The sequence below is a fragment of the Octopus sinensis genome, linkage group LG5 (genome assembly GCF_006345805.1).
Source record: "Octopus sinensis linkage group LG5, ASM634580v1, whole genome shotgun sequence".
NCBI lineage: Eukaryota > Metazoa > Mollusca > Cephalopoda > Octopoda > Octopodidae > Octopus > Octopus sinensis.
In genome coordinates this window covers 72,127,315-72,154,100 of record NC_043001.1, presented here as the reverse complement: position 1 = coordinate 72,154,100, position 26,786 = coordinate 72,127,315, and the positions used below count along the sequence as shown (strand labels likewise).

The following is a 26,786-nucleotide window of genomic DNA, read 5'->3' as shown; positions in this document are numbered from 1 at the left end:
AAAGTTGTGGCCATCACATTGCTGTTCTAAAATCTCTATATTGTACTAGAATTGAATTCCTTCTGTTATGAAAGTAAACAATTATAGAACATGTGGTGGTTACACTCCTTGTGTGCATGTGCAGCATTTTTGGTTATTATGGAAACAGAGTTCTTTGCAATCAGCTATGGAAAACGTGGTGCTTCTTTGCTTTGGTTACTATGAAAACAGAATTCTTCACCATGGTGATATGTAAAATACTCACTTCTGATTGGCTAAAATACCCAAGTTTTGCAAATTTTAAAGTCCAATAAGTTTTTAATTATGGATTTATAGGAAAAATGAATTTCATTTTCCTAATTAGTATACAAATCTTCCACATGCCAAATTTGAAAATAATTAGAACAAAATTGCAGACAGTGACAAAAAACACAAAGATCCACATTGGCTGCTATATATGGAAACACCTCTCAATAAGACAAATTAATTTGGAACTCAATGCAGCTTTGAGGCAGTCAAACTGCCCAACCCAAGTTAAATGATGATGATGAGGAAGAGGAGAAGGATGAATCAAGATTTGTAGCCAAATAATCACCATAATTGAGACCCCCTTCGGTCATGACTGACCGTGGGATTGCACCTAGAAAGTTACCCTCCCAGGCACAAGTCCCGGCAAGGTTGTTTATGGAAGACCAGCAGTCGTCCATGCATACCAGCCTCCCCTCTCCATGCCACCAGTGTTATCCAAGGGAAAGGCAGAAAACCACTCCCTCATAACTGCAGATCCACTCAGTCAAAAGGTCTTGTTTTGTGAGTTACTTGATGTGCCAGTGCCATGAGAAAGTATCTAGTACATTCTAAAGTGGTTGGTGTTAGGATGGGATACCAACCAGCAAACTAAAATAGTGGTTATGAGTGCACCTCATAACCACTATTTTATCTCTCTTTCCAGCTCTGCCCTAGTTATTCCTACCCTCTTTTCTATAATGTGTGTAGCATTGTAGCTCCTCTAGAGCAAGGAACCTATTCTGTTATACTTTAAACTCTCATCTTGTATCGTTAACCTGTCTGTGTCTCTGTCTGTCTGTCTCTCTCTCCTCTTTCTCACTCTCTCTCATAAAAGGGGTCCTTAGTATTGTGAACTACATAGTGACCTCACTAGTGCTGGTGCAACAAAAAAAAGTAGCCTGTACACTCTGTAAGGTGGATGGCATCAGGAAGGACATCCAGCCTTAGCAGATATTGGAACATGATTTGGTCCTTGAACCTGTCAGATCCTGTCAAACCATCCAGCCCATGCTAGTATGGAACATGCACACACACACAGATAGAAGACGATCATGATGATGATGTGACACAATGATGTACAGATTTGTATTAGTTACATTTGAAGAGGTAGACAAGTATACTTCATAATTAATTGCAGTGGAGCTCAAATAACTCAGAGACCTAGGTCACCAATTGAATGACTATGAAGTGGTGTAAAGGCATAGAGTGCATTACAGTAAATGACTGAAGTAAAATAGAAGGGTGCTTACTTCTCACGAATGTTTGGTGTCTTTGAGATCGATTTTGAGATGAAGTTCTGGTAGAAGATGAAGGACAAGACTCATCATATGACTCAGTGCGAGAGCCTGTCCGAGCGTCTGTCCGAGAGTCTGCTCGAGATTCTGTCTGAGATCCGATTCGAGATCCTATTCGAGAGTCTGTTTGAGAGTCTATTTCAGATTCTGTCTGAATTTCTGTATTAGACTCTATATGAGATTCTGCATAAAATTCCATTCGGGATTCAATCCATGAGTCTGTCCGAGATTCTGCCCGTGAATCTGTTTGAGATTCTACTTGAGACTCTGGAGAGCAACTTTTGGAGAGATTCAGAGAAAACATTAAGTTTAGTAAATAACAAACATTGCTATTGCTAGTTGTTGTTGTTCAGCTCCAGGTTAACCTATGACATAAGGTATTCCAGTGATGATCATTCTGAATGTTTAGGGGTTTGTAGGACTACACTATCTAATGAGCTCTATCCTTGGACCATCTTCAAAAATTAATGGACACAATGGCTAATGTAGTCCTAGGTACACTATATCTGGTTAAAAGACAAGAGAGCTAACTATAGGTCTGCTGAATTAAAACTAACCTGAAATTAAACAACAGCATGCTTGTAAGGGCTGATGTTTAGATGATATTTTTAAGGGCTCATGCCTAGCAGATATGCCAAAGGGGAAATACTTTCAAGTAGATTAACTATAAAGCTCTCTTTGGGCTTAATTCTAGTTCTATGATGTAGCACCTGAGTGAACTGGTGTGTGAGGAAAATATTATTCAAACAAAATACAACAAAATACCTGCAGTGAATTTGAAACACAAACATTTGAGCTGGTCATCTAATACTGTATCCACAAGACAGAGGTAATAATTTCAAATGATACAAAGATTGACTTGTAGCCATGTGGTGGTACCAGGTACAATGAGTGAAGCAGATGACCAAGTTAGTAAGACTCAGTGCCTTGTCACTGTATTGTTTGTTATGTCCAGGGACAAGGTATTCAATAGCTCAGTCCAGTTAGCTATAAGTTGGTACCAGACTATGGTATATTTCATTGTACAGTGTCCATGACCAAGATACTTGACTAACAACAGCACAGTCCACCTAGCTTGTAGGTGGGTACCAGTGTATGGTATATTTACTGTTCTGTGTCTGCAGCCAAGATACTTTTAACAGGTGAGTCTAACTAGCTATAAGTAGGTACCAAAGTGTGGTATACTTCACTGTACTGTGTCTGTGACCAAAGTATTTAACTGTCAACAGCTCAGTCTACCTCACTGTAAGCACTACCATATGGTACTTACAGTACTATGCCCATGACCAAGATACTTAACTGTTAACAGTTCAGTCTATGTGACTGTAAATAGGTACCACGATATGGTGTAATTCACTGTACTGTGTTCACAACTGAGATACTTAATTGCTCAGTCTACTTTGCTGTAAGTAGGTACTATTGTAAGATACTAAAGTACTATCTCCATGACCAAGATACTTAACTGTTAAAGCTCAGTCTATGAGTCTTTAAGTAAGTACCACAGTATGATTTAGTTCACTATACTGTGTTCACAACTGAAATACTCAACAGCTCAATCTAACTAGTTGTAAGCAGGTACCACAGTGTGGTATATTCATTGTACTGTGTCTATAGCTAAGTTACTTAACTGACAACAACCCACTTATACATAGCAGTAAGCAGGTATAATGGAATGGTATACTTCATTATGTCAACAACACTTGGTCCATTCTATTTAGCTGTGTAACTGAAAAAGTTGGTGCGATTGTGTATAACTGAAAAATTTTGTTTTAAAAATGGAATGAAGACTGCCTTACCTCTCTGCTGAAGAATGTTTTGATGTTTGGTTCAGAATCTGCTGTTTCACACCTCCAGATTTAATTGATGACAATGGATTAATATTAACTCCTTGATTAGTCTTCGTTTTCATTGAGATTTCATTCTTCAACTTTTCACAGCGTTGATTGCTTTGCAATTCTTCAATTAATCGTTTCTGTTCTTTTAACTGCTTTTGTTGTTCTTTCATGAAATTCTTTTGGAATTCCAATTTCCTTTCTATTGAGTGCATCTGGAACTTATTTGGTGCTGACAGGGGTCGAGAAGTTGTCCTGTTCATGGTATTTAAAAAGGAAAAAAAAATTCTTTTAGAGAATTTTTGGAGGACTTCACAAGAAAGATAATGTCAAAGACACTGACTTCAATCACCATGGTTACTTTTAGATTTATAGTCATTTCTACAGTCTTATATGTGATAAAGCTTACTTCAAGGCTGGAAATTGTGATTTTATGGGTTGTTGTGATGGACACACCCAAGTGAAAAATGGGCTGGTCCACTACTAATAAATAGTAGACAGACACAGCAAGTAGTGTCAGTCAGTGAGGTATGCCATATGGCAGTCACGCAGATGATAAGTTATGTTGTCATTATATGGGACGCATCAGTTGCGATGAGGGGTCGAACTACATGCAGTGGCAGATAAGACTAACACAAAACTGAACTATACACAGTGAAAAAATAATATATACAATGAAAAATATATAAATTCTATTGAAAAAAGATTCTGAAGAAGAAAATGTCTGATAAAAGTGGAACTCAAACACAATTCTGAACTACACACAGTGAAAAATAATATAAGTCTGTTTGTAGGATTTCTGTCAGGTTACTATATGTTAGTAGTGCTACCAGTAAACAATGTAGACTGGAACTATCTGTGGCATTCTGAAGAGAAAATAATTCTGTGTGGAAAAAAAAATAATAAGTCCATGCGAAGGATTTATGTCAGGTTGCTAAGTGTTGGTAGAGCTACCAGTAAACAATGTAGACTAGTACTACCTGAAGCATTCTGAAGAGAAAAATAATTCTGTAGTGAAAGAAAAAAAATCTCAAAGGGGGAAGGTGTTGTGGTGGACACCCCCAAGTTAGAAGTGGGCAGGTCCACTACTAATAAATAGTGGACAGACACAGTTAGAAGTGTCAGTTGATGAGGTACACTGTATGAGCCAGTCATGCAGACGATGAAGTAACGTTGTCATAATGCAGGACATATCAGGGGCCTAATCCTTTCTATCGACAATACCATGATATATCACCATCATCATCAATTAATGCCCATTTTCCATGCTGGAATGAGCTGGATGATATATGTATATGTGTGTTAGTGTATGTGTGTGTGTGTGTGTGTATATATATATATATATATATATATAGGCACAAGAGTGGCTGTGTGCTAAGAAGCTTGCTTACCAACCACATGGTTCTGGGTTCAGTCCCACTGTGTGGCACATTAGGCAAGTCTTCTACTATAGCCTCGGACCAACCAAAGCCTTGTGAGTGGATTTGGTAGACAGAAACTGAAAGAAGCCCATCGTATATATAAAGCAAAGATGATATTCCAAAGGCTAGAGCAGTTTGAATGGGAAACGATGCTCCACCTGCCATATTCACTGGATATTGCCCTATCTGATTATCCTTTATTCTGCAGTTTGCAAAATCATTTGGACGGAAAAAATATGAATTCTGTAGACAAGGTCAGAACAGTATTGAAGGAGTATTTTTCATCATAGACAAGGGAATTTTGGAAGAGAGACCTTGCAAGTCTACCAGATAGATGGAAGAGCATTGTAGAAAATGAAGGAGAGTATATTTTAGACTAAAAAAGAACTTTATCTTAATTTGAAAAAATAAAGAAATATTAAAAAAAAAACACATTATTTATGAGATGACCTAATATTTGTACACATACACATACACACACATATTCATATATATATATTATAATTTCACTTAGGCACAGCAATACTAATAACCAGTTGTTAGAACTCAGGATACATATATGCTTTGGAGTAAAGCATCAGGTGAATATAGAGTGTAACATCAATTAATAAATGACAAAAGAACAGGAATTTCATTAGTTCACAGTTGTTTTTGCTATAAGACATAGCATACTCAGAGTTGAGTGCTTATGTCTCTCTCACAAACACACACATATATATATGAGTGTGTGTTTGTGTCTCCTCATTATCTCATCATGTGATAGTTCTAGATAAGCATTGTGATCATACTAGCATATAAGCAGTGACCTTTTTTTCCAATCTTCCATGAAAATGCAAGTGTCCAGGTGGAAATATTACCTTGCTTGGAAACAGGTGGGGGTTGGTGGCAGGAAGGGTTTCCAGCTGTAGAAAATCTTCCTCAAAGAATTCTGTCTGACTCATGCAAGTGGGTGATAAAACATCTTGTCAGATGATGGCTGTCTGGTTTACTTTCATCCTTGCATGTGTGCAAATATGACTTTACATGTCGCCATGCATCCATTGCCATAGAACTGACTTAATAAAATGCAAAAATGGACCAAGAAATGAAATGACAGCGAGACATCTGCATGTCACTGAATTTAAGTAACAAAAGCTTGTACAACACTTTTGGCACTCTCTGTCACCATAGAAGTTTCCAGTGACAAGCACTGCAAGATGACTGGTACTATTTTGACTGCAAGTTTTGTGTCAGAGTATTTTTCTCCTATATATTCTGGAGAAGAGCAGGAGGAACAATGCCCTTTACTTCTACCACCTCTCCTGGATTGGTGAGATTGATACAGCTAATGGCTAGTCCACATATTTAAAAAATTAGCATGAGTGGAGGTCTAGTTTATAATGCCAGAAACACAATGAGCTGCTAAAAGGTACCAAAGAAGTGGTGGTATTAAATAAGGTAGCAGGTTAAAATTAGCACCTAAAAGATGAAAGGCAAAGTCAAACCTAGTGGTGCTGGGACCCCATTGAAGGACAGGACAAAATATTGGTTTCAAATTTTGGCACAAAGCTAGCAGTTTTGAGGAAGGGGCTAAGTCAGTTACATTGACCTCAGTGTCCAACTGGTACTTATTTTATTGACCTAGAATGGATGAAAGGCAAAGTTGACTTCAGTGGAATTTGAACTCAGAATGTAAAGATAAATGAAATGCTGCTAAGCATTTTGCCTGGCATGCTAACAATTCTGCCACCTCACTGCCTTAACAGGGCAAAAATATTGACAGAAAGTTAATCAACTTTCAAGTGTTTCTGTCACACAGCCATTTACAATAACAACAATTCTTTCTGCTACAGGGACAATGTCTGAAATTTTGGTGGATGTGGTACTTATTTTATTGACCTGATGGATGAAAGGCAAAGTTGATCTTGATGATATTTGAACGCAGAATGTATAGACAGACAAAATGCTGCTTACCTTTCTAGAACCTTCAAAGCCTTAACTGCAATAATATTGCAGAAAATATATTAACATCTGGAAAAACAACCCGTTTCCTCAAAAACAGAATGGATGCTGTAATGGCTCAAATGGATGTACAGATCAATTACTGATTACTGAAGCTATAAGTGAAGGCTACAGAGCAAAAAGAAATGATCTGAGCATGACATGGATTGACTAGTAGATGAATTTTGATAGACTTTTCTCCACATGGATCTTAGAGCCAATAATAAGAAAACATGTGAAACCTATCATGAGCAAATGGCAAACAATTTTACAAATACAGACAAAAGAGAAAATTGAAAACCTAAACCCAACTCACTTTTCAGAGAGTTGGGTTTAGTTTTTACAATTCTTCAAAGAAGACTTCCTCTCTCCACACATACATACTTCAAGGAAGACTTCTTCTCTTCACTTCCTTTCTATTTGCTATTGATATCTTTAAACTAAATATGAATCAGGAGAGGATTTGGATACAAATGCTAAGGTAAAAGAATCAACCAGCTTTTGTTTATTGATGACCTCACTGATATGCTGCAGATGATAAACAACTAGAAACACTACTCCAGATAGTACATGGATTTACCAAATAAATTGAAATAAGATTCAAATTAGAATATGCACCAAAAGGTGAAAATTAATTATGAACATCCATGCTAAAGAAACTAAGACAAAAGAATTAGACCAAACACACACACACAAATACTTAGGAATCAAAGAACTAGACAATGTACAACACACACACAAATGAAAGAAAAGATTATGAAGGAACATTATAAATGCAGGAGATAAATACTTAAAATAGAACTAAATGCATAGAATAAGATAATGGGTAATAATTTACTCACAGCCCCAGTAATAAATTATACTATCACTTTCTCATTTGGATGGTAAATGAATAAGCAACAATAAACAGGAAAACAAAAAAAATAATAACTGCATTTAGAATACATAATCTAAAACCTGATGTTGAAAGATTATTTTTACCATAAATACATGGGAGATAGGGGCTTTAAGCAACTAGAAAAATATTACAAATATTTACAGAAGAACTACAAAATTATCATATAAAGAATAATGGAAAACTAATAGACATAAAAAGCATGAACAAGAAAACCAACAAATATAAAACAGATTGCAATAACATATATGGTACGAAGAAAAAGCAGTAGCAACAAAAATTGTGAAAAGATCAAAATTTTAGCAAAAATTAGGAATACAGGATACCATGATAAAGCAACAGCAAGAGAAAAATATCTGTTCCATGGCCAATACCTAAAAAATTTGAACAGCATAGAAGTAGTGAAGAAAAATTTGCAACAATAAGAGGCACAAAACAAAGCTGAAACAGAAGGATTCTTGATGTGGCATAAGATCAAAGCCTCCTCTCATCAGAGACCCACCCCACAAAGCATGTAATGAAGTAGAATACAGTAACTACAGAAGATGTGGAGATAGAAAAAACAATTTATCACATTGTCTCTGGCTGCCTAATCTTTGCCAAGAAGACATGATAAAAGTGTAGCTTATATATATTGGAAATTTCACAAGCATTATGAAGTACCAACATAAAATATGTGGCTTAAGCAGCAGGATGGTTTTTGACTCTTTCCATTGTGATAGTATTTTACCTTTGTCCAGATGGTGACTAAATTGTTTGGCAAAGATTTTCCAAAACTGATCTCCACCTGACTTCAACATTTCAGATGTTATGCCATCTTTCCCTGATGCTTTTCCATTTTCTATCAAATTAAATTGACAGCCATTTCAACCTCACTAATGTGAATGGGTGGCACACTTTCCTTTCTTTGGAGTGACGATAATGGTTCAGTCCCCACAGCCAACTTGAAAAGTTTAAGATAAAAATCTTCACAGATCTTTTGAACCTCACTTTTTTTATTGACTGGACCACCATTTGAGTTCTTGAATGACGTCACCTTCAATCTGTACAATACCATCTCCCTCTCACACTTCTTAGGGCTCTTTCTTTCTTTGGCAGCCTTTCAGAGCTTTTCTGTATGATATTTCTTGAAGTCTTTCATCAGCTGTTGACGTATCATCCTGCAGAGAATGGAATATTCAAGGTGGTCTTCTACAGTTCTCTTCATGTTCTTCCTCTTCTCAAGCAGTTTCTTTATCTCCTCCAAGGTTCTTCCCTTCTGCTCATTTGGACTTGCCTCTTTCACATTCCTCAAGCACTCTTTCAGTTTTTTGATCAGTGATACATAATCTTCATCAATTTGACACCAAAATAAGAATGGAGATAATGAAGATCTGAAGAATTATCATCCCATATGCTTCTTGTCCCAAGTATACAAGTTGTTCATGAAGATAATCCTAAACCAATTATCACATCTAGATGAACAACAACCATAGGAACAAGCAGGTTTTCAGAAGAATTACAGCACAAGAGATCATATATTCACTCTGACCCAATTGCTGGAGTGAGCAAAAGAATACAGACTGCCTTCATGTGTCATGTTTGTGGTTTATGGGAAGGCCTTTGAAAATGTCAAGATCAACACCAAGAGGTGAATTCAGGGTGTACCACTAACAAATCTCTGCTGTTGTCACTCATAAGAGTACTGGTGGAGAAGGGTATCAAACAAGGAGACACCATCTCTGAAACTCTTCACCTTGTGTCTCAATCAGATCATCACAGACATCGACTGGTGAGGTAGTGTGAACATTAACAGCAAGTCATTGACCCACCTCTATTTCACTGATGACATGGTGTGCTGAGGATCCAGAGAGGCATGGACAGTCCGGTTGGTCAATGTGATCAAGGTGATAAGAATGCACCTGGAAAGGTCTCTGAGAATAACAAAGTGACAATTCTTTGGGACATACAAATACATACAGACAGTGTGATCAACATTAACTGACCAGATATTGTTGTCAAATATCACCAAGGAATACTGAAGTATCAGTCCTAACAGATGATAAAGCCTGTCTCAAAGAAATGGAGAAATTATTAAAGAATAAAGTGTGGTGTATGTGGGAGATTTGAAATAAGGACACCTACCTTCTCTTCGTTGATGGAGACCTCTCCAGTGGTAATGCACCCTTCCACGTGGCCTGACCCGAATGCTATAAATAGCAGGTGCTTTTCCCCTACCTTGACAAAGCGCTCACACATCCAACTCTCTCGGCTACCCCGATCGAAAAGGCCCAATCCTCTCCTGCCTGCATGCGCGTCACTGCTGCCCCTTCCTCTTCCGGTCAGCTCCCCAGCTGTTGATGTCATCCCACACGCCACCCTGATCTTAAAGATCACATTCTCTCTACTCCACACTGAAATCCACCATCCAACTGGGAGGGTGCCTTGTTCTCCTTCTCTTCACAATTGTCATCCAACGAAGCGACAATCCTGCAAAGGTCCAAGACATGTCGCGGCATTCCATCCATAGAGACGTTGTTTCTGGAATTGACCGCCATCACCGTTCTTCTGCTCCACTGAGTCGTACAGTGCGCCTTCGGTGGCTTAACCCAGACTTCCTCCCCTGTTTTCACGCAAGTGGGTCCCTTCTCTTCCTCGTGGCCCTCTGGCGCTTTACTCGGGTGCCTCCATTCATATTTAAATACAGCTCTGTATGGCACAGATTCTTCGGCTTGTCCAGATTGGGGAGACATGTTGTACCAAAAAACTACTTCTAGTGGCGAAATGTACCCTCTTTCCGCTATGGACTTGACTGTCCGATGGTGCCTCTCTACAATTCTGTTACCACTCGGCCTATATGCTACTCTGAACAAGCGATGCACTTTCCACTGGTCGAGCATATCCCTCAGTGCTTCTGAACAAAACACCGCCCTATTGTCCATTAGCAGTTCTTCCACGGGACCCCTCTCTAAATATATCCCGTTCAAAATCTGCGCAATCTCGTCAGCAGTGCCCGTTCTCCACCCCCTCCAAATGGCCAGCTGGCCCAACCTGCAGTCAACCATGGAGAGATACATTCCCTGATGGTAGTGCATCACATCTACAGCTAGCTTTTTCCAGTTGTGCTCCACTGAAAGGTTTCCTTGCTCATGCCCACATGGAGCAGGGTCAATGGACTGACACCTGTCACAGCTCCTGACCACTTTCCGGTTGCTTCTCCTATTAACGTCAGCATCAATTTTCTTCGCCAGATACAGGGTCTTGTCCACACCCAGGTGATGCATAGCATGCAGTCTCTTCAGTTCAGAGTCATCCAACTGACATGCCACAGCTATCCCTTTCTGTGCCTCCTCCGGTTCCTCCAACCACGCCTTTTTCACCCTGGTCAGTGCGTCTGCCTTGTTTCTCTCCGAAGGCACAAAAAACATGTTCAGCTTCAGTCTGAACTCAGCAATCAATTCTCCTAGAACTCCTAGATGGTGCTTAACCAACATCTCTGCGGCACCTTTCATCCAAACTCTCCTCTCACCAGTGATCACTGATCCTACCCAGCCAAGCACAGTGGCTGAATCCGTCTGGATTTCGATTGAGGGCAGCCCCCATTTCAGGGCCAAGTTCACCCCTTTCAGCACCGCATCTAATTCGGCGACATTGATGTGGTTAAAGTCATCTGCTTAAAGAAGCCAGACCACATCAATTAAGGGCAGCGTCTCCAAAAGCGCCTCTACTCGTTTGCAGGGAAAGTTCAAGGAGCAGCAACTTTCCCACGGTCATTTCCCTGGTCACAATCACGGGCGATGTGCCCTGTCTGCCTGCATCGATAGCAGACGGGCTCCAGTTGTGTACACTCCCTTGCCATGTGCGACCCCTGACATCTAAAACACCGGCCTGAAAACGGCCGCTGTCATTGCATGGTAGGCTTCTTTGCATCTTTCTCCAGCCGTTGACCGTCTTTATGCACCTCCGTTACCGCCTTCGTTATCACCTTCTGTCCAGTGTTTCGCGCCAACACGCAGGCTTGAGTCACAAGTTCGCTCAGTGCCATCTTTTTGTCCCCGGGCAATTGTTGCAGTCGAATCCCTACAGGGAACCCACTTACGAACGCCAGTCATGCTGCTCTCTCCAGGCCTTCTCCTGTAAACCCAGCCAGCGTAGCTAGCCTTCGAACCTCCGCTGCGTATTCATCCACCTGTTCTCCCGTCCATTTAATTGTGCCCAGCTTAGCAAAGGCTGTGTACGCACACTTGGTGTAAGCGTCTCTCAGACGTTGCTCAATCTTCTCCTCACTCAGACATTCTTCCTCGTCCATCTCAAGATATAGAGTCAACACACTCCCTTCCAAATACAGTGTCATAAGGCTCACCACATGGCTTATGCCTTGCAGTCTCCCACCAGCCTGATTTTACGAATCCAGGCCACTACATCGCCCTCACCATTAAAGGGTCTGATAATGTCGCTGGCGAGCCTGATTTTCGTTGTCATTGTGGTGACGTCTTATATGGAGCGCCGAAATAGCTTGTGGTATATGCAGGAGATTTGAAATAAGGACACCTACTTTCTCTTCGTCAACGGAGACCTCTCCAGTGGTAATGCACCCTTCCACATGGCCCGACCCGAACGCTATAAATAGCAGCTGCTTTTCCCCTACCTTGACAAAGCGCTCACATGCCCAACTCTCTCTGCTACCCTGATCGAAAAGGCCCAATCCTCCCCTGCCTGCGCACATGTCACTGCTGCCCCTTCCTCTTCCAATCAGCCCCAAGTTCCTGTCAGCTCCCCAGCTGCTGACATCATCCCACACAAAGATCTGGAAATAGAGATAACCTGAATGAGGGACCTGAAAACAAAAATGATCCCTATCATAATAGTTGGCTTGAGAATGATGAAAAAAATAGAACAATCCCGGGACTTTAAAAAATGCACAACACATAGAAGTATCAGTTCAACACACTGTGCATAGCCAACATACACAGAGTTGTGCTTGGTAGTGCAGCAAATGCAAGCAAGAAAACTTACAACAGTTATCTAATTTAGGTAAGTACAAGGCCAGGCATTTTTGGATTGTGGATGTATACTAACCTCAGTCCTTCATTAGTAATTATTGATTCTTAAAGAATGGATGGTAAAGTCCAACACAGTGGGATACTGAATTCCGCATTGGTACAATCTAATGTTTTGTAGGATAGATAGTTGTACAATGAGTGAAAGCATCACCTCTATAGCAGCGATAATAATTTTATTAGCAATAACCTCGATGAAAGTAGAATATAAAAGAACAGGTAAATATCATAAAAATACTGCTATTTGAGCTCAGTACTTTAATAACCCTTTACCATAACATTAACTGTCTCACAACAACATCATCATCAAAGGTCTATTGAATTAACCACATGGTGCTGGTGTGCTAAAGGACAATGCTAATAACAATGACAGCAACAACAACAAACAATGACAGCAACAACAGCAACATCAGGAACGCCCACATACACAATTTACAACATCGGCGACAGGATTGATTACGACCCATTGTAGATAATGCAAAAGAATCAGAAGAAGGATTGCGATGTGATTGACAAGCAGATGAGATAGAAAAACCAGTCGTGCGAAGGTCGGCTGGAGTAATTTCAGTAGTTTGAGAGGTGTAAGTTCCAGAAATATCAGTAGCAGGAGGAGTAGCAGTAGTAGCAGAAGCAGGAGGAGTAGCAGTAGTAGCAGAAGCAGGAGTAGCAGTAGTAGCAGAAGCAGGAGTAGCAGAAGCAGGAGGAGTAGCATCAGCAGCAGCAATAATAGGAACAGTAGTAGTAGCAGCAGCAATTGTAATAGCAGTAGTAGTAGTAGTAGTAGCAACAGGAGAAGCAGCAGTAGTGGTGGTAGTAGCAGCAGAGGTGGCAGTTTCAAAAAAACCAGTAGTAGTAGTAGTTGTAGCAGCAGCAGTAGTAGTAGTTGTACAATAGCCAGTAATTAAAAATGCACTTAACTGTTTCTGATCTGAAGAATAGGTTTCAGTATTTGTTCCTGCAACAAGCTGACAAAATTGAGGAGTTTCCATGTCCAGCAGCTTTCTTGAAGCTTTCCATGGTACACTTGACAATTGTGAACACCCAATAATACTACCATCAGAATTGCATGGAACACTTGAAATTTTCACTTGTTTAATGCATTTCTCAATGTCTGGCTTCTTCTATGAAGGGATAAAGAATTTCATATATAACAGGTGGCTTATTAAATCATTTCTAATGGTGGAACTCAAAGTAGATAAAGCTATATATATATATTATATTAACAAGCAGTATTGCCTGGCGTTGCTCGGGTTTGTAAGGGAAATAACTATATAAGCATTTTTAGAGATGTAAAGTATAATAGCCATCTCAATATGGCTAACCACAAAGGGAGGTGTTACTGTAGCTTTTTACGTTTTTAGATTTAATAATACATTTTTAGAGAGTTACTTCCCTTATATAATAGCAAAAAATGCATTAAAAATGGGAAAAAATGATGGTAAATTTTTTTTTAAATCGTAGACGCGCGCTAATACCCAGAAGGGCTCGATATGAATCACGACTATAAGATACCCGGTTTTGGTTAAACTGCACCGCAAAATGTGGGAGTAGTTAGGAATCTAAATCGTAGGAGACAGACAAACAACTTGACTTTTATATATAAAGATAAGAGCATTTAAATATCAAGTTTTAAAAAAACTCTTCAGATGGAAAAAGTTGAAGGCTAATTCTCCCTCTCCAAACATAAAGACTTTTCTACAGCAAAATATATAATAATAGATGCAGACATGGCAGCTTCACCAAAAAGTTCATTTTAAAACCACATGGTTTCAAGTTTAGTCCCATTACTTGGCACCTTGGGCAAATAACTTCTACTACACATCCTGACCAACCAAAGCCTTGTAAGTGATGTAGTAAGATGGAAACTGAAAGACGTCCATCATATATATATATCATCATCGTTTAACGTCCGCTTTCCATGCTAGCATGGGTTGGACGGTTCAACTGGGGTCTGGGAAGCCCGAAGGCTGCACCAGGCCAGTCAGATCTGGCAGTGTTTCTACAGCTGGATGCCCTTCCTAACGCCGACCACTCCGAGAGTGTAGTGGGTGATTTTATGTGCCACCGACACAGGTGCCAGACGAGGCTGGCGAACGGCCACGATCGGATGGTGTTTTTTATGTGCCACCGACACAGGTGCCAGACGAGGCTGGCGAACAGCCATGATCGGATGGTGTTTGTTACGTGCCCACAGCACGGAGGTCAGTCGATGCGGTACTGGCTACGGCCACGTTCGGATGGTTTTCTTATGTGCCACCGGCACTGGTACCACAAAGATACAAATTCCATTGATGTTCATCGATTTTGATTTGGTTTGATTTTGATTTTCACTTGCCTCAACAGGTCTTCACAAGTGTCCCAAGAAGGAAGGTATGCACAGGTGGACTGACTACGTCCCAGGTAGGGGCCATGGGTTATGGCCTCACGTGTCCTGCCGGGTCTTCTCGCGCACAGCATACTTCCAAAGGTCTCGGTCTCTGGTCATTTCCTCGGTGAGACCTAAAGCACGAAGGTCGTTCTTCACCACCTCATCCCAGGCTTTCCTGGGTCTACCTCTTCCACAGGTTCCCTCAACCGCTAGGGTGTGGCACTTTTTCACACAACTATCTTCATCCATTCTTACTACGTGTCCATACCAGCGCAAACGTCTCTCTTGCACACCACATCTGATGCTTCTCAAGTCCAACTTTTCTCTCAAGGCACTTACACTCTGTCGGGTATGAACACTGACATTACACATCCAACGGAGCATACTGGCTTCATTTCTTGCGAGCTTACGCATATCCTCAGCAGTCACGGCCCATGTTTCACTGCCATGTAGCATGGCTGTTCGCACACATGCGTCATACAGTCTGCCTTTTACTCTGAGTGAGAGGCCCTTTGTCACCAGCAGAGGTAAGAGCTCTCTGAACTTTGCCCAGGCTATTCTTACTCTAGCAGTTACACTTTCGGCACACCCACCCCCGCTACTGACTTGGTCACCTAGGTAACGGAAACTATCAACTATTTCAAGTTTTTCTCTCTGGAATGTGGCGGAAGATGGTCTCTGCACATCTTCAGTCTTTATTGAACCAGAGCATCTGCCACATACAAAAACTATCTTCCTAGTTAGCCTTCCTTTGACATTGCTGCACCTCTTATGTGTCCATAGCTTACACTTGGTGCATCTTATAGAGTTCCTACCTACGCCTTTTCTACAGATCGAGCAGGGCCATCTACTTGAAGGTGTTTGAGATTTGTCTACCTTCCTACTTATTAGGACTTTGGTTTTAGCTAGATTGACTCTAAGGCCCTTTGATTCTAATCCTTGCTTCCACGCCTGAAACTTCACCTCGAGTTCTGATAGTGATTCAGCAATTAGAGCAAGGTCGTCAGCATAGAGGAGCTCACATGGGCATCCTGTCTTGAATTCCTCCGTTATTGCCTGGAGGACTATGATAAATAGGAGGGGGCTGAGGACTGAGCCTTGGTGGACCCCAACCTCCACCCGGAATTCTTATATATATATATATATCATCATCATCATCGTTTAATGTCCAAGCTTGTTAGAGGCTCGCAAAACTTTAAGTAGATGGAGTTGAATCAAACTGCTTTAAATAATACATGTAACTCCTACTAAATGTGTTGAGCGCCTTTTCCTTTCATTTGTCCACCCACTCATGTATATACAAGGTGCATAAGATATTTGAGGACAGATTTATGTTTACAAAAAACAACAGATATATAATAACAGATAATAACTCCATTTATCAAAAAAACAAACCTTCTTTTCTATAATGTTATTCAATAAAGCCACCTTCAGCTTCAACGGTTGCTTCTATATGAGGTCTAAATCATCTACATGCTCGAATCAAGTGGTCCTGGTTCATTTTGGACATTACTCTGACTATGGCAGCTTTCATAGAATGTTTGGTGTGATGGGTGTGTTAAAATGACCTCTCTCCCAACAATGCTCCACATATAATAGTCCAATGGATTGAGATCTGGGCGATTAGGAGGCCAAATGTTAGGGGTTATGTGATCATGAAAATTTTCAGCCATCTATTTCAGTGTTACTAGAGCCATGTGCAATAGTGCAGTCTTACTGAAACACATAGCCTTCCATTGCTTACACTGTCTATCCAGGGCTTAACAATTATTTCCAGGACCACAATGTAGGTGGAAGAGTTAACTCTAAGGCTTTGTGGAAAGAAGGAGGCATCACCTGTCCTTCATAGTTGACAACCCCTAAACCCATGACAGTTGCAGGAAATTTTGTTTGCATGACACTTGGAACTTCAAAAGGGTCTGCACATAACCATCTATCATTTCTTCTGTTAACTTTTTGATCTTGGTCAAATTTTTTCTTGTTTGAGACAAGCCAAATCAAATCTTCTGCTGCTGGATTTTTCAGTTTGTTTAAGAGATTTTAGATCTGATGTAGTAATTTTCTTTTGCTTTTTCTGACAAATTGACCTTTCCTCATCATATAAGACTTATATCTGACGTCTTCGTGGACAACATTTCTGACTGCTCCTTCTGACACATGGAGATCTTTTGCAATTGACCTCCTGGACTTTCTGGGATTGTAATCAATGGTCTGTTGAACTAGCTGGATAAATTCAGGTGTTCTGATGATTTCAGAGTGTTTAGAATGTTTTTTATGCTTTGATACTGGTGATACGTTTCCATCTTCAGTCTTTAGCTCCTTACAAACTTTGTAGGCAAAAGATCTGGCTACTTTTAAAACTCGAGATATTTCTAAATCACTATGCTCAGCCTTTATAACCACAATAACAGCATGACCCTTCATTTCTTCAGTAAGCTGAGGGTCTGCCTTTATCATTTTCTGAAACAAAGACTATACAGAGTGAACAAAAAAATGCAGAAATGACCCTAAAAAGGTATGTCCTCAAATACCTTATGAACCCTGCACACACACACACACATATATAGTAAAGGAAAATAAGGGCTGAAGAAATCCAGGTGAATACCTCAGTCAGCAATCCATGCAAAAATACAAAAGTACCTGGCTAACAGACTGTCTAGTGGTGAATATAGGAATATAGGTTAGATACACCAGGTGATCCAAACTGTAAATCCAAGGTTATTCACCAATTGATTGGTTGGTACATTATTTTCAGAGTATAACAGCAATCAGCCAGAAAAAGGAAGATTACGTTTTTATAAATAATTCAATGTTACAAATGTTTTAAATCACTAGAGGATTTGTTTCCTTACTATACAATGATTTGTATCCATAATAAATCACTTAATTAATGGAACAATTAGCTCTCGACTATTCTCCTCAGACAAAGTTATTGAGGTAGATTCTCAGGGTTTCCATCAAACATATGTGTGAGAGTGGGACTTTACCTTCTTTGATTGATTTACAGTCAAGATGTCATCATGCTTAGGAATGTCCTTGTCCATGAGAACATGAGACAAGGAACCGTTACATAATGAAGAAAAATTTCCTCTGGGAATTCCAAATGTTTATAACATTGAATAAAGTTATGTAAAAATATAATCTTCACTTTTTTTCATCTGATTACTATATATCATTTGTCTTATGTCCATTTTCTCATACTAGCATGAGTTAGACAACCATTGAGGTATTGTTTTTACAGCTAGATGCCTTTCCTTTCGCTAACCCTTAAATGTTTTTCAAGTAAGGGATTTCTTATTTTACATATCTTCCACCTCACACACACATATTCACATGTTTAGCAGGTTTCTTTCAGTTTTCATTGATCAAATTCACCCAAGGGAAAAATGAAATAAAAAGTGCTTAGAAAAATTAGTATTTCATTTGTTATCCACCATTGTTTTCTACAATTGGTAGCCTCGTCATTGTGCTACCAAATTATCTCTCCTCCCAAATATTTCATCCTTTTCATAAACTATACATGCCTCTCTTTTCCCCATTCACTCCTGCAACCTACCCACATCCATCATGTTATCTCTCTTTTATCCTTCTGTTTACTCCATCATCATTACTATTCTGCAGCTCTACACTACCATGCATCTTTCCTGATCCCTCTGCCCCACTCATTTCTGTCCATCTTGTAACTTGAAGGTCTACTACGATTCCTCATCACTTCTATTTTCTATCCCTTTCCATCTCCATCCAATCACTCCTATCTTTTCCAAAATGTGAGTGATCATGTAGTTCTACAACAAGAAAAGTATTCTGCTCCCGCCCTTTTTCTCTCATACTCTACATATCTTTACTCTTCATCTAGCATAAAGTTTCTCCTTAAAGGTTCATAGTCTTCCAAGCAAGTTGCATGGCAACCTTAGTGGCATGAAAAAAAGTACCTAGTACAAACTGTAAAGTGGTTGGAAAGGCAAACCAGTTGTAGAAATCATGCTAAAGTGGACAATGAAGAACCATGCATTCCTTGGGCCCATCAGATCCTGTCAAATTGTCCAATCCATGCCAGAATAGAACAGGGACATTAAACAATGATGATAATATATACATATGCAGAAAAACACACACACATACATACAAACATACACACACACATATATATAATGTGCAAATGTGGTAGTGAAGTCGTTGCTTGTAAGGTTTACCTTGGTTAAATTTTTAGATTTGGTCTCAGAATTGCTCAAAGAATTGACCACATTTATTTTTCCTGAAGCAGCAGCAATTAAGAGTTTCTCCATTTTGACTTTGGTTTCTTTCTGAGAGAGTTTTAAACGCTGGCATTCTTTTTCTCTGTGAAGGTATAGTTGCCATGTCCAGAAGCACTTCTTCATCAACTTTGTGATGTAGTGCTCACCTGCCATTTTGTCTTTTCTGAACAAAAATACAATAACAAAAAAAAAAGTAGATAAACAATATATATGCTGCATCAATTTCTTTAGGTTATTTGTATGAATTTAGAAAAAGATGCGTAACTCATCAAAGGAAAGCTGTGTGTATGAAAAGAAATTGATACAAATAATCTTGAGAAACCTTTTGTCACACCTATTCAATGAATCTATCGTTAACATCAATGGCTGGTTCAATATAGGGCAGAAAGCACAGGCAGGCTTGAATCAGACAATATTAATCAATTTTGGACATAATGCTGGTTATGGTGAACTTGAGAGCTTGTATGGTGTTATGGGGATGTTGATTGATCTTCTCATGACTATGCCTGGTGGATTGAGTTCTGGTGAGCTATGAGGCCATGTGCCTGGGAGAATATGGTCATGGAGATTGGCATGTATTCATGTTTGGGTTGTCCTAGCCTTATGAGACAGCAAAAAGTCTTGTTGGAAGACATATGGTCTTCTGTTGCATACTCTATCTATCTAGGGTCTCACAATTTTCCCTAACACCTCTCCGTGAACAGTAGCATTGACTCTTAAGTCCTGTGAAAAAGAATGAAGAGGTATGACATCTCCCTCATTGCTGATGACTCTCAAACCATCACAATTTCTGGGAATTTAGTATGCATGACCATAGAAACCTCATTTGGGTCTTTGCATAACTATCTGTCATTCTTTCAGTTTACCTTTTGGCCATGACTGAAGCACTCCTGCTTCTTAGTGTTTTAACTTGTATAGCAAGCACTTTGCATGGATCAAATGATTCTCTCTTGTCACATCTGACATAAACTGACCCCTCCACATCACATACGACTTGTACTGGATTTCCTCATACACAACTCTTTTGATGGTGCATTCTGAAATCTTAAGGTCCTTTGCATTCAATCCTCTGGATTGAATTTCTGGGGATTTTTATCAAGTTTTTCTTGCAATTTTTGTACAAAGTTCTGTGCTCTGATGGTATTAGGCCCCTCTGCAAGCATTTTGCATTTAGCTGCTGATGTTGGCTCTGTATCAGCAGCCTCTAGCTCTTTTCAAACTTTGACAATGACCAATTGGAAAACTTTCAGGAAGCGAGCTATGCTGCGCTTTTAAGGTGACAATTACAGCATGCCTTTTTCATGTACTGAGTCAACCTGATGTCTGATATTATTTATCTGAAAAGTAAAGTAAGAAAAATAGATTAGAAGAAAGTTAGAGCCCTTGAAAGAGGTGTCCTCAAAAAACTGATGCACCCTCTACATTACATTAAAAAAAAATTCTTTAAATAAATTATATTTACATTATTTACATTTGACGGATATTTGTCCTCATCTTGTTTGTTGTTAACACAACGTTTCGGCTGATATACCCTCCAGCCTTCATCAGGTGTCTTGGGAAAATTTCGAACCTGGGTTCTCATTCCTAAGGTATTTTTCAATTCCAGGCAGTGACCTGAATAATAACAATAATAATAATGATAATAATAATAACATCGAAAAATACCTTAGGAATGAGAACCCAGGTTCAAAATTTCCCCAAGACAACTGATGAAGGCAGGAGAGTATATCAGCTGAAACGTTGTGTTAACAACAAAGATGAGGACAAATATCCGTCAAATGTAAATAATGTACATAATTCCTCATCTCTTAAATATAGAACTGTATAAATCATATTTATATTCTCATTCAAAATAATTATTTGTATGGGTTTTATTATATCCCTCCATTCATCCATCCACCTGCCTGCTTGGTGATGGAATAATGTTGTAGACAGAGCTATGAAAGATAAGAGTCAGGTCTGGACACACTAGAAGAAAGAGCTGGCAAAGAAAAGTATCAAATAGCGAGAAGAGAAGCTATATATCAGGTATACTTGGCAAAAGAAGAGGCAGAAAGAAAGACATTTGCACATGTTCTTTGGTGGGAGATCAGAGATATGTACTGTTCAGAATAATGAGACAAGTGTACTAGAGAGAATTGAGATGTTTCAAGAAGTATATATAGAATGATAACAGCACCTTTGCACTCAATGACAATAAAAAAAGTGATATGGAAGTATTGAGGTGATGAAACATGATCTTCAGATGTTGAGTTTCACGAAGGCAATAACAAGTGAACTAGACTTTTGCCAATTTGCTGTGCTTGAGAAGATACATCAAGCCCAGTGAAATAAGTTGTGGACAGTGCCAGTGACACATAAACGGGATCTATGCCAGTGACATGTAAAAAGCATCTTCTACACTCTTGGAGTGGTTGGCATTAGGAAGGGCATCCAATGGTAGAAACCAAGCCAAATCAAACTGGAGTCTGGTACAACTCTCTGACTTACAAGTCTAACCCATGCCAGTATGGAAAACAGATGCTAAATGAGGACATAGAGAATACATGGAAGAGAGAGGGTTGCTCTCAAGTAGATCCAACACAGAAACTGGTCATAGAAGTTGGAAGCAGTATGACAGATAAGGCAATTAAGGATATGAAGACTGTGGAAACAGCTGGTGCTTTAGAAATAGTTGCTGGAGATGCCTAAAATATCTGGCAAAATAGGTTATAGATTAGTTACTAAAATACTTAATTAGGTGATACAAGAAGGCATCATACCCAATGGCTGGTGCAGCAGCATTATTAAAAACTGTTACAAATGTAAAGGAGATGTACAAAGAGAGGAAACCATTGATACATCAAATTGTTGAACTAGATCTTGGAAGTTAAAAATAAGTTATTCCAAAATTGATTCATAACCGGATTAGCCAAGAGAAAATGGAGTTTGGCCTTGTATCAGGAAGAGGTAGCATCAATGCCCATCTTCCTAGTGAGACAACTGCAAAAGAAATACTTATCTGGATATAGGCCTCTATATCTAGCATTTGTAAATTTAAAGAAAGCTTTTGACAGAATACCTCACTCTGTCATCTGGTGGGCACTAAAGAAGTTAGGAGTAGATGAATGGCTAGTGAGGGAAATGCAAACTATATACAAAGGACAGTCATTGAAGTGAGAGTTAACAATGAGTACAGAAATGAATTCAGCAAGCAGATAGGGGTCCCTCAGGGCTCATTCTTCAGCCTTCCCGTTATCATCAGCAGAGTTTTAATGTCCACTTTACTACACTAGCATGGACCAGATGTAATTTGTTGATGCAGGTTTTCTGCAGCCAGATGTCCTTCCTGTCACCAACCCTCACCTGTCTTCAAGTTAGGTAATATTTCCCCATAACCAGAGATGTCTCATAAGATTGAAAATCAAGGACACTGCTTATTTTTGTCCATAACACTTGCATACAGCTATTATATGTCAAGGCAAAGACACAGTAACATACACATATAAACAATCAGTTTCACTTTCCATCTACAGAATCCACTCACTAAGTTTGGTCAGTTTGGGGCTATAGTAAAAGACACTTGCCCAAGGTACCATGAAGTGGAACTGAACCTGAAACCATGTGGTTGGGAAGCAGACAGCCATGCCTGTTCATTATGTACTTTTAAATCATAACAGAGGAGTTTAAGACTGGTTGTTCATGGGGACTTCTGTATGCCGATGACCTTGTTCTTATAAAAGGATCCATGTAAGATTTGAAGTAAAACTACAGACATGGAAGCAAAAGTTGGAACGGAAGGATTTTGAAGAAAACTTAGCCAAAATAAAAGACATGAAAGTAGAAGAGAAGACAGGACACTGATGTTATCTGGGAAATAGTTGTGCTCCATATAGAGTGTGTAGATGTAAACAATTGTAAACAATGGTAACACAAGAGATGCAGTAGGATTGCAGGCAGGTTAACAGCAAAGATAGCCTTCAAATGTGGCAGGTTGCATTTAGCATAGAATATTCCCAAGAAATAGTTTCTCTCAATTTCTTGAAAAGGCTCCCAAGATGTAGTCAATAGTCTTTATAACACATTCTTCTACATTCAAATGTGGAACAGCACTTGCCGTGGGATATTGTTTGGGAGAAAAATTTCTCCTTTGAGACTGTATGTTAAATAAACTCAACATCTTTCTCTGAGTGTAATTATAAAAACCACACCTTTGACATTCTCTCATGTTCTGTTGGTGAACTTGCAATTCTTTCTCCATTTTATTCTGCATTGACAAGGATTTCCATGCATTCCAATGACGTAGCAATAACTTCCAGTCAGCCAGAGCAGAAACCTTTCCATATCTCACCCTTTTCTGTAATATGACACTTGTCCAAGCCATAAAATGTCGTTGTAAAATCTGAAATATATAAATACATATATATATATCCTCCTCCACCTCCTCTTCCACCACCGCCATCATCATTATCGTCGTTGTCGTCGTCGTCGTCATCATCATCATCATCACCACCACCGCCACCATCATCATCATCATTATCATCTCCATTTCAACATCTACTTTTCCATACTTGCATGGGTCAGACAGAATTCAACAAGGTAGATTTTTCTGCAGCCAAATCTACCTCCTGTCACCAACCTTCACCTGTTTTCAAGCAACGTAATATTCTTCCATGGCCTCAAAGCTGGACATGTTTACATGGGAGATTGAAAAGGAATGGCTCTTATTTATGATGACATTATGTTGAGACAAAAGTACACACACACATGATGGGCTCCTTTCAGTTTCTGTCTACCAAATCCACTTACAAGGCTATGGGTTGGCATGGTTGACACTCACCCAAAGTGTCACACAGTGGGACTGACCCAAGACTACATGATTGGGGAGCAAGGTTTTCTTAACTACACAGCCACACTGCACATATCGCACACACACACGCACATGCACACACACACACATGTAATATAGAGGGTGCATTAGTTTTTTGAGTATACCTCTTTCAAGAGCTCTAACTTTTTCCTAACTTATTTTTTTAATCTAAATAATATCAGAAATCAGGTTGACTCAGCAAATGAAAAGGTGCACTGTAATCATCACCTTAAAAGCACAGCATAATAATACAGAGATAGCCTGCTTCCTGAAAGGTACCCAATCCTTTGTTGTCAAAGCTTGAAAGGAGCAGGGAGCTGCTGTCAGACATCCAACATCAGCAGCTAAATGCAAAATGCATATAGAGAGTCCTAGTACCATCAGAATACATAACTTTGTAAAAAAATTCCAAGAAAAAAACTTGATAAAAATCTCCAGAAAGTCAATCCAGGCCATTGCAGAGGACTTCAAGGTTTCAGAATGCACCATCAGAAGAGTTGTGCATGAGGATATCCAGTATAAGTCGTATGTGATGTGGAGGGGGTCAGTTTATGTCAGATGTGACAAGAATTAATTATTTTATCCATGCAAAGTGCTTGCTAAACAAGTTAAATCACTAAGAGGCTGGAATGTTTGGGTTTATCTCTAATGGGAAAAGCTTCAATCAGGGCCAAAAAGTAAACCAAAAGAATGGTAGATGATTATGCAAAGACCTGAATGAGGCTCCAATGTTCATGCATACTAAGTTCCCACCAACTGTGTGTGTGAAAGAGAGAGAGAGAGAGAGAGATCATCATCAACATTGTATTATAACAGCTTTCCATGCTAGCAACGATGCTCTGTAAGAAGTATATTTGTTCCACTGACTTCAGAGGAAAAAAAAATTGAAGGATTTGAGTTCAGAATATAGAAATTAATTACAGTAAGCTATTCTCATCCCTACATCACCTTCAGATTACTTTTGTATCATTTAGCATTAAAGATGTCATACCTGTATGTTGATAGCTTTCTGTTTGACTTTCAAAGCTTCATACTTGGCCATTTTTTGTTCTGTCTTAGCCATTGTGGTGCATTGTTCAATGCTGGAGAAATTCTTATGTGGGGTTATTTCAGTTGCTGGTTGCTGAGGACAATCATTGGTAAGTTGGATTTGTCTGGGAGAAATTGGATAGTTAGAGGTTAGAGTTAAGGTCCCTTGGATCAGAAGAAGGGAAAGAATAGATTTGGAGGCATTCATGTAATGTACTAAATAATACATTTAGAAGAGTCCTAACATTACACACATTAAGAACTTTGGTTTCGTACAGAAAATATATGAACTTACTAAAAATGGTCACACAGGTTATACACACTTTGATGTTAACCATCTTCCCAGCATTTAAAATAAAGCTTCTATGTTGTATGTAGAGATGATAATAGTATTGAGGTGCCAGCTCATATGTTTTGAGTTCAAATCTGTTATAGATATTCCATAGTATTTTTAAGCAGGCCACTTAAAGTTACATTACCTCAAGCTAGAATTTGTACCAGGTCTGGGAATATTCTTTAGATTTCATATCATCCTGGAGAAGGCAATAGTAAACTGCTCTTTTGAATGTTTGCCTCAATAAATATCTTACAGCTGCTTCATTTACATAATCAGTAGAACATGTTTTCAACTCAACTGCACACTCCTGTTTACACAACACAGCAATGTTTACATAACAATGTATATACAGTAATGTGTCCACAGCAATGCATATAAAAAAATGCTTAAACAGCAATGTAAGTTTACATAACACATTTCAAATATTATTGAGAGTTTAAAATTTTTGAAATGATTACTTAAAATTTATTCACAGATTCACAGAGAAGGAACAGAGAGAAATTCCATACAATGTACTTAATGTAAACAACAAATACACAAGAAATGTAGTGTATCACAGGCAGGCTGACAGAGAAAGTGGGGTTTGTATGTAGCGGATGCACGATAGCAAACAGCAAGAAGACTACACGTGAAATAGATCCTTTCGCATGCTAGAAAGACTCTCTCAGAATGACTTAACAACTTTTGTTAGCTGAATAATCTAATTAGTAAGGGCAGTATTGTAACTGGAGTAAGAACAGATTGGAAAAGGGTTCTGGGGACAGTTCCGTCTGTTGGTAACAAAGAATTTCTCTCTCAGAGTAAATGGTAAATTGTATAATGTTTGTGTATGAAGTGTGATGCTGAAATGAAAGCAAGATGTAGGTATTGAATGCAGAGGATTTATGAATAATCAAAATAAATGAAGCAAGCATGCTCTGCTAGATGTGCAATGTTAGTGTGCATGAATGGGTGAATGCAAATCATCAGAGAGAAAAGGGAAGTCAGATGTAGGATGTAAGAGAGAAAACCGGCACAGTATGGAGCCATGTGATGCTTATGGCTCCAGTTCACTCAACTGAATTACAAGCATCAGCTGAGAGTTAAGTCTGGGATGGAATGGTGTTCCAACATGAAAGGGGGGCCATATTGTACATCTGCCTAGTTATATGCTACAGAAACTAGAATCAGGTGTAGCTCAATGAGCTTGTAGGATTTGACAGAGCTAAACCCTAAGAG

General features: G+C 39.2%; 1 protein-coding gene across 4 annotated transcripts in view; it reads right to left on the bottom strand.

Moving 5' to 3' along the window:
* LOC115211911 (coiled-coil domain-containing protein 191-like) overlaps positions 1 to 26,786 on the bottom strand; it is a 73,867-nt gene that overhangs the window by 19,013 nt on the left and 28,068 nt on the right. For 3 of the 4 annotated variants that reach the window (XR_004999092.1, XM_029780658.2, XM_036502732.1), the window contains exons 8-13: positions 25,194 to 25,356; positions 23,544 to 23,734; positions 19,291 to 19,516; positions 13,648 to 13,850; positions 3,359 to 3,649; positions 1,518 to 1,840 (exon numbers count right to left, since the gene is read on the bottom strand). Coding sequence is in view for 3 of the 4 variants with exons in the window: in XM_029780658.2 (XP_029636518.1) it covers positions 1,518 to 1,840; positions 3,359 to 3,649; positions 13,648 to 13,850; positions 19,291 to 19,516; positions 23,544 to 23,734; positions 25,194 to 25,356 (1,397 nt within the window). In the remaining variant the exon portion in view is untranslated. The remainder of the gene's footprint in view (positions 1 to 1,517; positions 1,841 to 3,358; positions 3,650 to 13,647; positions 13,851 to 19,290; positions 19,517 to 23,543; positions 23,735 to 25,193; positions 25,357 to 26,786) is intronic. The other variant, XM_036502731.1, reaches the window with a different exon arrangement.